Source organism: Musca vetustissima, unplaced genomic scaffold (assembly GCF_032173495.1).
Source record: "Musca vetustissima isolate MV318-11 ecotype Yass unplaced genomic scaffold, APGP_CSIRO_Mvet_v1 utg46446, whole genome shotgun sequence".
Lineage (NCBI taxonomy): Eukaryota > Metazoa > Arthropoda > Insecta > Diptera > Muscidae > Musca > Musca vetustissima.
Genome location: NW_026888104.1, coordinates 67,029 through 81,765, shown reverse-complemented (window position 1 = coordinate 81,765; position 14,737 = coordinate 67,029). Strand labels below are relative to the sequence as shown.

The 14,737-nt window shown below is 36.4% G+C and overlaps 2 protein-coding genes across 2 annotated transcripts; both read left to right on the top strand.

Annotated features, from left to right (window-relative positions):
- The first annotated feature begins 407 nt into the window (after positions 1–407).
- On the top strand, positions 408–6,150 carry LOC133335923 (phenoloxidase 2-like). Its single transcript, XM_061544216.1, has 4 exons — positions 408–1,397; positions 2,266–2,887; positions 5,630–5,868; positions 5,932–6,150. The coding sequence occupies exons 1-4, from the start codon at positions 408–410 to the stop codon at positions 6,142–6,144; spliced, it is 2,064 nt and encodes a 687-aa protein (XP_061400200.1). The 3' UTR covers positions 6,145–6,150.
- A 4,837-nt stretch (positions 6,151–10,987) lies between these two features.
- Positions 10,988–14,663, top strand: LOC133335922 (phenoloxidase 2-like). Its single transcript, XM_061544215.1, has 3 exons — positions 10,988–12,618; positions 14,156–14,391; positions 14,451–14,663. The coding sequence occupies exons 1-3, from the start codon at positions 11,013–11,015 to the stop codon at positions 14,661–14,663; spliced, it is 2,055 nt and encodes a 684-aa protein (XP_061400199.1). The 5' UTR covers positions 10,988–11,012.
- The last annotated feature ends 74 nt before the right edge of the window (positions 14,664–14,737 follow it).

Below are 14,737 nucleotides of genomic sequence, written 5' to 3'. Positions count from 1 at the left end.
GCCTCCATATAACAGTTTCCATCGTTTCAGTTATTTTATTCAGTTATTTACAACTTCAAATTCAAGTTTGCAGCCAATTTGTCGGTAAGTTCGAACAGAACGAACATAATTCTCTTTGCTGTGAATTTATACCTTATGAATATATTTCTGCCGTCCAAAGAAATACATTGACGCTTAACATTTTTTAAGTTATATACAAATATTTATCACAATTGCGAATGCAATACGAACTGGGAAATTTATCGTTTTACAAAAGTGCATGTACCTTTGTAAAGCCAAAAACCGCATAATTATGATAACATTTCGTGTGAGAAATGTAACTTCTGTATTTAGTATAAATATCCATGTGAAATGCATTTGCTGGTTACAAAAGTGCAATTACAAAAAGTAATAGAACGAACGGAAAAATGTCTCGGGCTGACAAGAAAAATCTTTTACTTTTATTCGATAAACCCACTGAACCGGTGTTTATGGAAAAGGGTAAAACGCCCACGGTTTTCGATGTTCCCGATAAATTTCTAACCGATCGTTATCGTCCAATTGGTAACGAAGTGCAAAGTCGTTTTGGCGAAAGGGCAGAACAACGGGTGCCCGTACGTGATATTACATTGCCGGATTTACGTATACCCATGTCCTTGGCACGTGATGAACAATTTTCTTTGTTTATACCACGTCATCGCCGTATTGCTGGGAGATTAATTGATATTTTTGTCGGCCTACGGAGTATTGAGGATTTGCAAAGTGTTGCCGTGTATGCTCGTGATAGGGTTAATCCGTTTTTGTTTAATTATGCCTTATCGGTGGCTTTGTTGCATCGTCCTGATACCAAGGGTTTGGATTTGCCTTCTTTTGCCCAATCATTCCCCGAGAAATATGTCGACTCGAAGGTGTTTCGCCAGGCTCGTGAAGAGGCCAGTGTTGTGCCCGAAGGATCACGTATGCCCATTATTGTTCCCCGCGATTATACAGCCTCGGATTTGGATCCTGAACATCGTCTATGGTATTTCCGTGAAGATATGGGTATTAATTTACACCACTGGCATTGGCATTTGGTGTATCCCTTCGAGGCTGGTGATCGTAGCATTGTTGACAAAGATCGTCGCGGTGAGCTATTCTATTATATGCACGAACAAATTATGGCCCGTTATAATATGGAACGGTTTAGTAACAACTTGCCTCGGGTGGCAAGATTTAATAATTTCCGTGAACCAATTTCGGAAGGTTATTTTCCGAAAATGGATTCGTTGGTGGCAAGTCGTTCATGGCCACCACGTTTTAATAACATAAAACTCAGTGATTTAAATCGTGAAAGTGATCAAATAAATGTTGATATCAACGATTTGGAAAGGTGGCGGAATCAAATTATGGAGGCAATTCATAAGGGCTTTGCTGTGGATGTGAGTATTGCGACAGTTTTTGAAGATGTTTTATTTAGCCCTCGAAATTTTAAAGAATTAATGAAGGACCACCATAAAATATTTAGATATGTTGAGACAATTTATTTGGAATTATCCTCGCTCAGATGAAAAAAAAACCTTCTGACCAAAAATATTCGATATAGATCCTTTTTTGAAATATACTCCACAAGCTATAATTTTTTACGAAGTTTACACATCCTATAAGCGAAGGGGCGGCATGTCAAAGATTAAAAATGCCCTTAATTTTTTAATTACCTTATTTTTAAATGCCTTAATTTTTTTAAACAAATGGGGCTGTAATTTAGTGTTCTGAGGTCTTTCAATTATTCATCATAATTTGGATTACATAGGGTAAAATATGTCTTCGCAAAAAATACCAATATCAATATATCACATTCTAAGAAGTTCTAGTCGCATTTTCAAACCTGCAAACAAAAAGTTTAGCATAGGTTCATATTATGATTTAGTATATACACAAAGTCACCGAACCCCGAAATGCTTATCCTGTATTTTCCAACAAAGTTTCAAAATTGTCGAACCTAAGAAAATATCCTTAAAGAAAAGGTTTAGCATAGGTCCATATTATGAATAAAGTCCCTAAATGTTCGGCACGGAGAATTCAGCCGAATTTTCAACCTAAATTTTTGGACTTTTTTATTTCGTATTCTCAGGGGATACAAAAACCTCTTGTCAGATTATTTACACTATATAAATGTCCCGATTGATATCACGTATTTTTGCTTCAAATACCAAAACGGATGTGAATTTATTCTAAGTACGAAGAACCATTTTAAGACCTTATAATTTGGAAAATTTATTAAAATCCCTAATTACCCTCATCTTCCAGGAAAGTGGCAATCAACAACGCCTTACCGAACAGGATGGCATTAACATCCTTGGAAACATGATTGAATCATCGACCATATCACCAAATCGTAATCTCTATGGTGATCTACATAATATGGGACATGTTCTAATCTCATATGCTCACGATCCGGATCATCGTCATCTCGAATCATTCGGCGTAATGGGTGACTCTGCTACAGCAATGCGTGATCCTGCATTTTATAGATGGCATTCAAATATCGATGATATATTTCAAGAACACAAGCGCAAGCTACCACCCTATACTCTACCACAATTGCAATATGATGGTATAACTATAGAAGGTTTACAAGTGGCCAGCGATGGTGGTCAACCCAATGTTCTGTCGACATTTTGGCAACAAACCGATTTAGATTTGTCACGTGGTATGGATTTTGTACCAAGAGGAAATGTATTCGCAAGATTTACTCATTTGCAGCATACACCATTTACTTATACGCTAAATGTTAAGAATGCCGGTGGAGCTCAACGTTTTGGTACGGTGCGTATCTTTTTGGGACCCAAAAATGATGAACGTGGCCAGCAGATGTTGTTTGGTGAACAGCGTCTAATGATGGTGGAATTGGATAAATTTGTGGCAGCATGTAAGTTTATATTGTGTAAATATGTCAGCATTGTATTAATGGAGGTCAGTTATAATATGTTGGTCCCACCACCATAATATATATTTTAAATATAGCTTGAGTATATAGGTTTTGAAATTGGGTTTCACTAGCAAACCAAGCGCTATATCATTTGTTGTATTGTGATATAGTTCCACGAACATGGTCTCGTATGGCAACCTACCTCAACCTAACCACTTCCTGAATTAATGCAATAGTGAAATTCACACGCTCTTGTTCGTAGTTTTGTTAATACAAAATTTGCAAACATGAACGGAAACCGCATTTGTGGTTAATGGCCCATATCACCTCATGCACAAAAAAAGACTTTATTATCGTTGGAAATTAATTGTGGTTACATTTTTGTCCTTCATATGATCCAAAATTCAAATCAAAATCTATCTGTCCTCCCAAAATGTTTATACCTTCTGTATCGAAGCATGGGACATCGATAAAGTAGATGTTCGATAGAAATTACTACACAGAGAGATTTCAAGGTCCTATATTTTCTCCTCGTAAAACTTGGGGATTTGCTAACAAAGTAGATAAGTGGAGGTCTAACAGTGTCATCAATTGTTAAATCAATTGCGCAAGCTAATTTAATTCCTCTAATATCACTATGACTTGATACCAATATCGACAGTTCCTCAAAACGGAGGAGTTCACCCGCCCAGTACTCTCTGCTTTATATTATTGTTTTAAATTCCTCCAAATTAAGGTGTGGGGAAATAAAGTCACTTGAAGTTTTCTTCTGACAGAATTCATAATTTCTTATTATGTTCAGGACATCTACGTGCCCGTAGTGTGAAGTTCGCTTCTGGTTGCCTGAAAACGAGTTAATAAAGTGACTGTAGATTTATTATCGCATTCAGAGCAGCCTGAGGAGTGATTCTAGGAGCTCTGGATATAAGGATTGCTGCCGATCTTTGCACACTACTTATTTTGGACATCCACAAGTAAGAATGGGAAGGACCACTGCATCGTAAATCCAATGTAGGATAAGCGATGGCAGTCCCCAGCTCTTCCCTATTGAGTTCTTGCAAGAGCACAGCGATATTAGAACTTTTTTACGCTCCTTTAAGTTCTTTTTCCGTGATTAACGGTGCTCCAGGATTTGGCCTACAAAGAGAGTTCCCGAGCTAATCTATTTTAGGTAGAGAGAACTTGAAATTTTGCGCCTTTTGAGGAATAGTACCACTTCTGTCTTCGCGGGATTGACTCTAAGACCATTACGTCGCACCCACCCAAGTGCTCCAAGCGAAAAATATATTGTTGGTAGGAATTTTTCTCTAATCATAAGTCACTACTTTCGATCGCAATTGGTCAGATTTTGCAAGAATCTCGTTTGTCACTAGGAGCCAAAGCAGGGACCTCCAATGTTTGCATTGATTATCCTTATAAGCAAAACAGCAATCTGGTCCATCAGAGAACAAAGTGGATTGACCAGTTTTACGTTTTTGAAAGCCCCCTTGATATCGAATAAAGCCGCCAATGTGAAGTTGGAGTTCTCCAAATTGCTCTCAATATTTCAAACTACTTCTTGTAAAGCAGTGTATATAGACTAGCCTTTTATATAGACGTGCTGTGATTTGCTGATTTTATTTAAGTCCAGTGATTTCCTGATCTCAAGATCTAAAAACTTTTCTATTGTTTTCAAGAGCAAGGAAGAATGAAGGTCACCTTCACTTCTCTCCACAGACTTGGTATGAATGATAACATAAGACAAGCCTAGAAAATCACCTTTAGTGTTATTAATACCTGCTCTGAGGCATTTTGCAACATTGCAGGTGCAGGAGATTTGTAGGGTTGAAAAGTGTTAATCGCCCATACCAGTTTTGGATAGCTTTTTAGGTCTTCCATCACAGCTTCATTTGCCACATCTGAAGTTAAATATGATGTAGAAATTGCTCATCCGTACCAAAGTCACTGCTCCCTGGAAAATGAGTATCCGATTCTGTTTAGTTCCTTCACATTTCAACCACTGCAACTCAGCCAATCCTCAATATAAATCCGTTAGAAATGAAAGAAGCTATTGAAAATCTATGAAACCACGTTTTTGAAGTGACCCAGAAAAACCAAAGGCATTTTCGTGGTCCAGGGACTCCAACTAAACAGAATTGGTACATTAGAATCCCTGAATAATTTTTTTGTTGTTTTGTAGCACAGTGTAATTAGTCCACGTGCCATCATTTCTTTAAATGCTACCGATAGATTTTAGGGCCTTCGATATTATTTTCCGAGATATTACCGCATCATAGGTAAGTGGTTGGTTGGAAGAGTTTTGGTAACAACATCCACAGCACCATGACCACCACTGGTCGTCAGTAAGTCGTAATGCTCACAGATTCTCTGTTATGTTAAGGAAGTTTAGCTGAATCCACAGTGGAAATGGTGAACATTAGCATCACATCCTAAGATGATATTGCAGTATATCGCCCAGTGGATCCGGCTCCTTGTATTGTAAGTAGACAGAGGCAATAAGGAACGGGGTTTGCTGCCCTCGGTCCAACCTTACTGTGGTAACATCACAGTTACTGTAAACTGAATGTAGAATTAGATTCAAATTTTTCTTGGCAATAATGCACGATTTTACCTTATCCTCGCCCCTCGGCTTTATTACTAAGATCAAAGTGTGTTATTTACATCGCATTAAATTTAGTTCGTTAATGGTCGCCGACTCGTCAGTGCCTACATATAGAATAATAAACTTTTTATTTTATTCAGTCAATCCAGGACAAAATACCATACGGCGTCGTTCCGATGAATCCAATGTCACCATACCCTTCGAACGGACATTTCGTAATTTAGATGCAAATCGTCCAAATGCAAATACTTCCGAAGAACTGGAATTCAATTTCTGTGGTTGTGGTTGGCCAGCGCATATGTTAATCCCAAAAGGATTACCAGGTGAAGGATTGCGTTGTCAGCTATTTGCTATGGTTTCCAACTATGAAGATGATCGGGTACGACAGAAATATTGTAATTAATATTATTTCCATTGTGTTTAATTTACACTTCTCTTTTAGGTCGACCAAGATCTCGTGGGCAGTTGCAGTGATGCCTCATCGTATTGCGGGGTACGTGATCGTAAATATCCCGATCGTCGTGCCATGGGTTTCCCATTTGATCGCCTGCCACGTCAGGGTGCAGATCGTTTAACAAATTTCCTAACACCAAATATGAGCATTGTGGATGTATCGATTCGCCATGATGCCAATCGTGTGGTGCAACGTCAATAAAATTAGGATGGACGATATACATCGTAATGGACTATATGGCAATGAAAATGGTTTTATGCTTTGGATTATGTTTTAGAGTGTAGATTTTTTAGTTTAAGTTAGAGAGGTTGTTTACTTGGCCACCTTATTTAAATAATGCAATTATGTGCTTCATTCATTTATATTTCATATAACAGATTTTAATAAACTTAAGACTTAAGCAAAATATAAAATAATAATGTTATAATAATTCATTCTAATGGGATCAGGGAGTATCTAAAGGAACTTAAAGCACAATCTATATGAACTATAAAAAAGATACAAAAAAGGTTACGAATAATTGACCAGTGCCTTTCTTCGAAGCTAGATTTATATGATTCTTCACATAAGGCTGTACATATTCGACTCATTTTCACATTCCCTTCCAAAATTTGGAAACAAAGTTTAAATTTGTATGCCCTCCACAGCGAAGTGAACATTCAAAATACATAAATCGTATGGAAAAATACGCGTGATGTTTAAAAAAGATTTCAAAAATGAGTGCTATACCAAATCGGGTACGGATATATATATATATATATATATATATGAGTTGCTGTTCGTCAGTCTCGCTAAAACTCGAGAACGGCTGAACGGATTTTTCTTATCATAGTCTTGAAATGTTCGTGGAGCTCCAGGGAAGGTTTAAAAAATCGAAAACCGCGAAAAATTTGCAAAAAAAAAATTATGAAGCATATTTGCATTTCCACGAATTTAGTATCGAGCTATTTTAATTGCACCATGTCGTAGCGTTATTTTGATATTTTTTGGTCAAAAATTGTTAGCGTACATTTCTTTGAGCCTTCATTTGTCAATTATTGAAAATTTTCAAAATATTTTATTGTTTCTTTCAATTAGATTGGCATTGTATTGAAAATATTTTATGTGAGAATAAAAATATAATTGAAAAGTATATTATTGAATGCACACGCGATCATTGTATGTACATATTTCACATAGAATGCACATAAATTTTGGGACAAATGCAAGGATGCAAAATTAGAAGACATTCTGAATCTAATAACAAGTAAAATGTCGTTAAGTTCGACCGGATCAGGAGTCGTTCGATGATTGTGGAGGCTACCCTAAAAAAACAGATCGATATCTATAACTTTTGGTAAGGAGATTTTTTACCCAATGGAAACTCAATGTATCATATTGCAGCTAATTGGTTAAAAACGTTCATAAACACAAAACATTATTGGTGGTACCGTTATAGAGGTATATCTTAAAAATTGAACCAATATTCATAGTTTTTGGAAGATTTGTCATCGTATGAAAATTAAAAATACTAAATTATAATCGAATTAGCCAAACACCCCAAAATACGGAATAATGCGGAGTACCGTTATATGGGAGCTATCATAAAAAGTATCGACTCACGTTGGCCAAAAATACCAAATTTCAGACAAAATGCCGAATATTTGGGGGTACCGTTATATGTGGGGCTACCTCGAAACTTGAGTCAATATTAATAATTTTTAGGAAGTAGGTTCGCTATACATTAAAAACCCAAAATACTAAATTACAGAAAATTCAGTTGAAAACCGTGTCCAACATCCTCCTATATATTTCATTTTCATTGCCAAACATCCAATCAAATCTCTATCTTAAATATTTGCGATCACTATCGTGATTTCGACGTAGATTTTTATTTTGATCAATTATATATACATATACTTTCTGGGGTCTTCAGTGTTGCACATGGCATGACAAACTTAATATACACTTTACCTTATGCCGAAAGGAATAAAAAGCTTACGTAGCACTGGGCTACCGTTATGTGGAAGTCGTATAGACATATTGGGAAAGAATCTAATTAAATCCGAATCCTAAATGATTATTCCGGCTCTTGATATGTAAATTATATGATGTTATTTAAATTTATTTTCCATGAATGCAATACTTACAAAAACAAAAATTATATCCAAGGAAATTTTAGAAGGGTAAACAACGTTTGCGGGTTCGACAATTGAACCGCTTATAACTCAAGAACAAAAATAAAATATTCTCGCACAATCAATTTATTTTCTATAGCTACAAGACTCGGTCACAAAAATCAAACTGCAGATAATCAGAAGTGTAATGCTGCTTTATGTGAATTTCATGGTATTACAAACGATGTGTTTTGAGCCCAACCCAACTGAAACTCGATATTTTATACTGCAAAAATTTATATTGAAATGTGTGCTATAGCTTCCGATGTAACGATCTAGAGCGGTATATGGCAAAAAATATGAAAAGTTTATATGCACCAATAATTTTCACGCATATTTCTTAGCCAAAAAAAAAAAAATTGTTTATGCAAGTATGAATAGAAATTGAAAATCAAATCTAAAATACCGAAAATTATTCCTTAACAATGTTGGTTGGCAAGACAACGTTTGCCGGGCGCGCTAGTATATATATATAATTTTTGTTAGGAATATTTACAGTCAATTTAATTAAATCACAGGCCCAAACGTCTCGAAATTTGGCAGCTCCCGTTATATGGGATTTACTCAATGCTTTATATTAAGGAGACCCCCCATTCTCGGTGTCAATTTTTTTATATTTAATTCGAATCCACACTAATTCAAGAATGTCCCTACAAAGTTTCAAGTGAAAATCGCAAGAACTCTTGAAGATATAGCCGATTTATTGTGTCAGCATCAAGTGACGGCTAAAGGGCTTCTCAAACTTTAAACGCGTTTTTCTCGTTTGTGAATGGCGGGCACGATAACTAAAAAACTAATAACCCAATCGATTCCAAATTTTTACACGTTTCTCTATGAGTGTATTGTTATCGTATGAACTAGGATAAAGTCAAACGGTGAAGATCTTCCTTATTTTTTAACTTGGTTTTTTGTTAAAGATCGGCGATTTTCCAAAAATATTTTTCAAAGGTCCGCCATTCTGTCAATTTTAGAGCGAAGTCAATAATCCTAGATCATACGAAAGCCAGACATGTACTCTTTCTAACCGTTGGAATTTTCGGATTCCGATGTTCCAGTGAGGAGTTATCATGCCCGCCATCAAAAATAAGGACTTCTCTTTAATTACAAAAAACAACAACAAAAATTTTTTGTAAATTATTTTTCTCCCTTTTTAAATCTTCAAATATATATGTGCAAAGTTACAAACCTTAACAAGCATTGACATTGATTTACCAGCCCATTGAAAATCTTGAAAACATAAAATCCAGAAGGGGGGGTTTCCTTAAGCCAAATATAAAATAATAATGTTATATAATATTATATGAATCTGCAGTACTTTCAGGACGCTGTGCTCCATTTACATAAAATCAGACGAAAATATATTTCGCATAAATTAATCTGGGCCTAATTCAGTACGCTGTGCAAAACGTTGTACCAATCGGCCTAAATTTTACTCTTTCGTGCTCCATTTACATACAATCGGAGGAAGAAACATATATCTAAATCTCAACTGATTCCAACAAAACTTCACATACATCAATCTGGACCTAATTCAGTAAGCTGTGCAAAATTTTGTCTTAATCAGGCAAATATTGGCAATATGATTCTCCATTTACTTAAAATCGGACGAAAATATATACGGGACCTTAGATATAGGTCCCGTATATCTGAACCGATTTCAACAAAATTTCGCGGACGCCAATCTGCAGTAATTTCAGGACACTGTGCTAAATTTTGTCTCAATCGGAGGAAACTATATATGGGAGCTATATCTTAATCTCAACCGATTTTCTCTAGGGTTCAATAGGGTTCGTCCTTGGGTCAAATAAGTGACATGTGCCAAAATTTATCCCAATCGGATCATAAATGCGACATGTACTTTGTTCACAAAATACATCGACGGACGGACAGACGGACTGCATAAATCGGCTCAGAAAGTGATTCTATGCATATTCTCAAAAGGAACCATGGGTCTATCTCGATTCCTTTTACTTGCTACGAACATATGCATAAAAACATAATACCCAAATCGAGGTAATGGTAGTCTAATTGAGTATCAAGAGGGGACAAAAAGAAACAATGAGATTTCTGATGGAAACTCAATGGTACGAGATAGCATCAAGGTTTTTACGGTATACAGCGGCATAGCCTGACTTCTTGTTGCGGCAATTAATCGTTTCTTTTGCCAAATGCCTATACCTTAAAAGCCCGACAAGGAGTACTGCCCTGGCTACCCGCCAGACTACCGGTCATTAAATTACACAATAATTGTAGAATTCGTCCAGAACAGGAAATTCATGTTAAACTTCTTGACGGAGAGTCCTTTTTGTGGTCTTTGTTTTGATTACAAATTATGATGGAAATATGGACGGTCATACATAATTAGATCGAATAAAAATTATCGTATTATAATTGCGAACTGTAAAACTACTAGAAAATCACACAACCCTGATCAATGGAAGTCTTATGTTGTTAGACCTACATAAGGTCATTTTAGAAACAAGATACAATAAATTTCGAAAATTCTAGACAACATAACTTTCGAAATATAAATTTTTAGGGAATGTGCAAAAACTGTCTTTATTTCTTATCACTAAAAATGTGTCTAGTTCCAAAAAATTTGTTTATCTAATTTCTAAAATAACACCTCAGTCCATATATGACCGCAAAAACTGTGCAAAATGTTTGGCAAAAACCACAAATTTTAGGTTTCCGCAAAATTTAGAAATTAGGAAATTCGCCATAAAAATAGATAATCTATTGTTTATATTTTTGCAAAGGCAATTTTTTGGTATATAAACCCCTGGCACAACTCCAACAGTCAGCAGTGCATTCAACGAGAAATAGTCAAACACTTCGCTATTTCTTCATTCTTTGGAGTTAAAAAAAACTTTTATTTTCGGTTTCAAATTTGTAAAAAAAACCAAATCAATCATGACTGACAAAAAGAATCTTTTGTTGCTGTTCGATCGCCCCACCGAACCGGTGTTCATGCAAAAGGGTAAAACCTCCACGGTCTTCGATGTTCCCGATAAGTATTTGACCAAACGCTATGAACGTTTGGGCAATGAAATTCAAAGTCGTTTTGGTGAGAAGGCCGAGCAACGTGTACCGGTACGTGAAATATCCCTACCCGATTTACGTATTCCCATGTCGTTGGGTCGTGATGAACAATTCTCATTGTTTGTGCCACGCCATCGCCGTATTGCTGGACGTTTGATTGATATTTTCGTTGGCATGCGCACCGTTGATGATTTGCTTAGTGTTGCTGTATATGCTCGTGATCGTGTCAATCCTTATTTGTTCAATTATGCCCTTTCGGTGGCACTGTTGCATCGTGAAGACACCAAGGGTTTGGATTTGCCATCATTTGCCCAAAACTTCCCCGATAAATTCGTTGATTCTCAGGTCTTCCGTCAGGTGAGAGAAGAAGCCACTGTTGTTCCCGATGGTTCGCGTATGCCAATTGTTGTGCCTCGTGATTACACCGCGTCCGATTTGGATCCCGAACATCGCTTGTGGTATTTCCGTGAAGATATGGGTATCAATCTACATCACTGGCATTGGCATTTGGTGTATCCCTTCGAAGCTGGAGATCGCCGTATTGTTGACAAGGATCGTCGTGGTGAACTTTTCTACTATATGCATCAACAGGTTATTGCCCGCTACAATATGGAACGTTTCAGTAACAATTTGCCTCGTGTAACCCGATTCAATAACTTCCGTGAACCCATTGCAGAGGGTTATTTCCCAAAAATGGATTCCTTGGTTGCCAGTCGTGCTTGGCCACCACGTTTCGATAATACCCCTCTGCGGGATTTGAATCGTGAATTGGATCAAATTAATTTGGATATATCCGATTTGGAAAGATGGCGTGATCGCATCTTTGAGGCCATCCATCAAGGTTTTGTCGTGGATGCCAGTGGTAATCGCATTCCCTTGGATGAACGTCGTGGTATTGACATTTTGGGTAATATGCTTGAGGCCTCCATCATCTCACCCAATCAATCGGTGTATGGTGATTTCCACAACATGGGCCATGTCTTCATTTCCTATGCCCACGATCCTGACCATCGTCATTTGGAATCATTTGGTGTTATGGGAGACTCGGCTACGGCAATGCGTGATCCTGTCTTCTATAGATGGCATGCCTACATTGATGATATTTTCCAAGAACACAAGACCCGTTTGCCAGCCTACACTTTGCCTCAATTGCAATATGATGGTATCTCCATATCTGGACTTCAGGTCAGTTCCGATGGTGGCCAGCCCAACGTGTTGAGTACATTCTGGCAACAATCTGATGTTGATTTATCACGTGGCATGGACTTTGTGCCACGTGGTAATGTCTTTGCTCGATTCACACATTTGCAACATACGCCCTTCACCTATACAATTAATGTGAATAATGATAGTGGTGCTCAACGTTTTGGTACGGTGCGTATCTTCTTGGCCCCAAAGACTGATGAACGTGGTCAGCCATGGTTGTTCCGTGATCAACGTTTGATGATGGTGGAATTGGACAAGTTTGTTGTGCAATGTAAGTAGTAATGCAATATTTTGAAATATTTATTGGATATACACCATAAAACCCCCATTCTGGATGGGAAATAGAATTCTATGACCTGGCGTATATTCCTAATAGTCGTCTGTCTGCTTAAATAACCGCTGTTAATTGAAATTTTAGATGAATGCTCAGTTGCCATTTTTGCATAGAAAAGAATTCTCAGAACCTCAATTCCTAAAAAAAATATCAGATACTCAGTTTCTATACCAGTTCTTAGAAAAAAAATCTTAGAACCCCAGTTTCTATTTTTTCCCATAGAAAAATATTCAAAGAACACCAATTTCTATTTTTTTCATAGGAAAAAAATCACGCAACCTCTATTCTTCTTTTCCAAGGAAAAATCTCAGCACCTCATTTCTTATTTTTTTAGTAAAAAAATCTCAGAATCTCACTTCCAATTATTTTCATAAAAAAATTTAATACCTCAGATCTTACCTTGTCTTCCTTATAAAAATTCTCTGAACCTTATTTCCTAGAAAAAAATCTTAGAAACCAAGTTCCTATTTCAGTCCTCAGAACCTCAGTTCCTATTTTTTTCATAGAAAAAAATGAAAAAAACAATTCTTATTTTTTGTAATAGGAAAAAAATCGCAGAACCTCAGTTTTCTTATAAAGAAAAAAAATCTAAGGACTGAGTTCCTATTTTGTGTAGAAAATCTCAGAACATCTGTTACTATTTAAGTACCTGGAAAAAATCTCAAAACCTTAGTTCATTATAATTCCTCAGTTCCAAAAAAAATCTAAGAACCTCAATTCCAATTTTTTCTAACGAAAAAATTCTCAGAAAGCAAGTTCCTATTTTTTTTTTATCAGAAAAAAAATTTATGAAAAAAAATTTTGAACCTCAGTTCCTATTTTTTCTGTAGAAAAATTTTCTCTGAACCTCAGTTCCTATTTTCCCCCATAAAAACAATTCGCAGAACCTGAGTTTTTTCTAAAGAAAACATTCTCAGAACACCAGCTTCAATTTTTTCCTCAAAAAAAAAAAAAATCTCAGAACTTCAGTTCCTAGAAAAACAATTTTCAGACCATCAGTACCTATTTTTTCCACAGAAAAAATGCTAAGAACCGCAGTTCTTATTTCTTTCACAGAAAAAATCACAGAACCTCAGTTCCTATTTTTCATATTTTTTCCATAGAAAAAATTCTCAAAAAACAAATTCCCATTTTTTCTATTAGAAAAAAATCGCAGAACCTCAGTTCTTTTTTAAGACAACATTTCTCAGAAACCTAGTTCCTATTTTTTCCTCAGAAAAAATTCTCAGAACCATTTCAGTTCCTAGAAAAAAAATTCTCAGAACATTAGTCGATATTTTTTTCCATAGAAAAAATTTTAAGAAGCTCAGTTCTTATTTTCAGGTCGTATTCCAGTTCCTAGATAAACATTTTCAGAACCTCAGTTCCTATTTTCTTCCATAGAAAAAATGTTTCTCTCAAATATTGGAGATCCAAATTCATTTTAGGTATTTTGATGATATTTTTATTAATTATTATTTTTTTAATTCCTTAGTGAATCCCGGACAAAACACAATTCGTCGCCGTTCCACAGAGTCTAGCGTTACAATTCCCTTCGAACGTACATTCCGTAACTTGGAAGCCAATCGCCCAGCTCAAGGTAGTCCCGAAGAATTGGAATTCAATTTCTGCGGATGTGGCTGGCCTCAGCATATGTTGATACCCAAGGGTCTGCCCGGTGGTTTGCGTTGCGAATTATTCGCCATGGTCTCCAATTATGAAGATGATCGGGTAGGTTTTAAAATAACTATTTTAGTAACTGTTTAAATAACATTTTCCTCTTCTTCCAGGTTGATCAAACCTTGGTTGGTGCCTGCAGTGATGCCGCCTCCTATTGTGGTGTTCGCGATCGCCTCTATCCCGATCGTCGTGCCATGGGCTATCCATTCGATCGTCTGCCACGTCAAGGTGTTGATCGTTTGGTACAATTCTTAACACCGAATATGAGCATTGTTGATGTAACGATTCGTCATGATGCCGATCGCATTGTAATGAGACAATAATTTACTCTACATGATGACGGTGATGCTGCGAACTTGAAAAAATAACTGATTGTGATTTATGACAATGTGTGTGT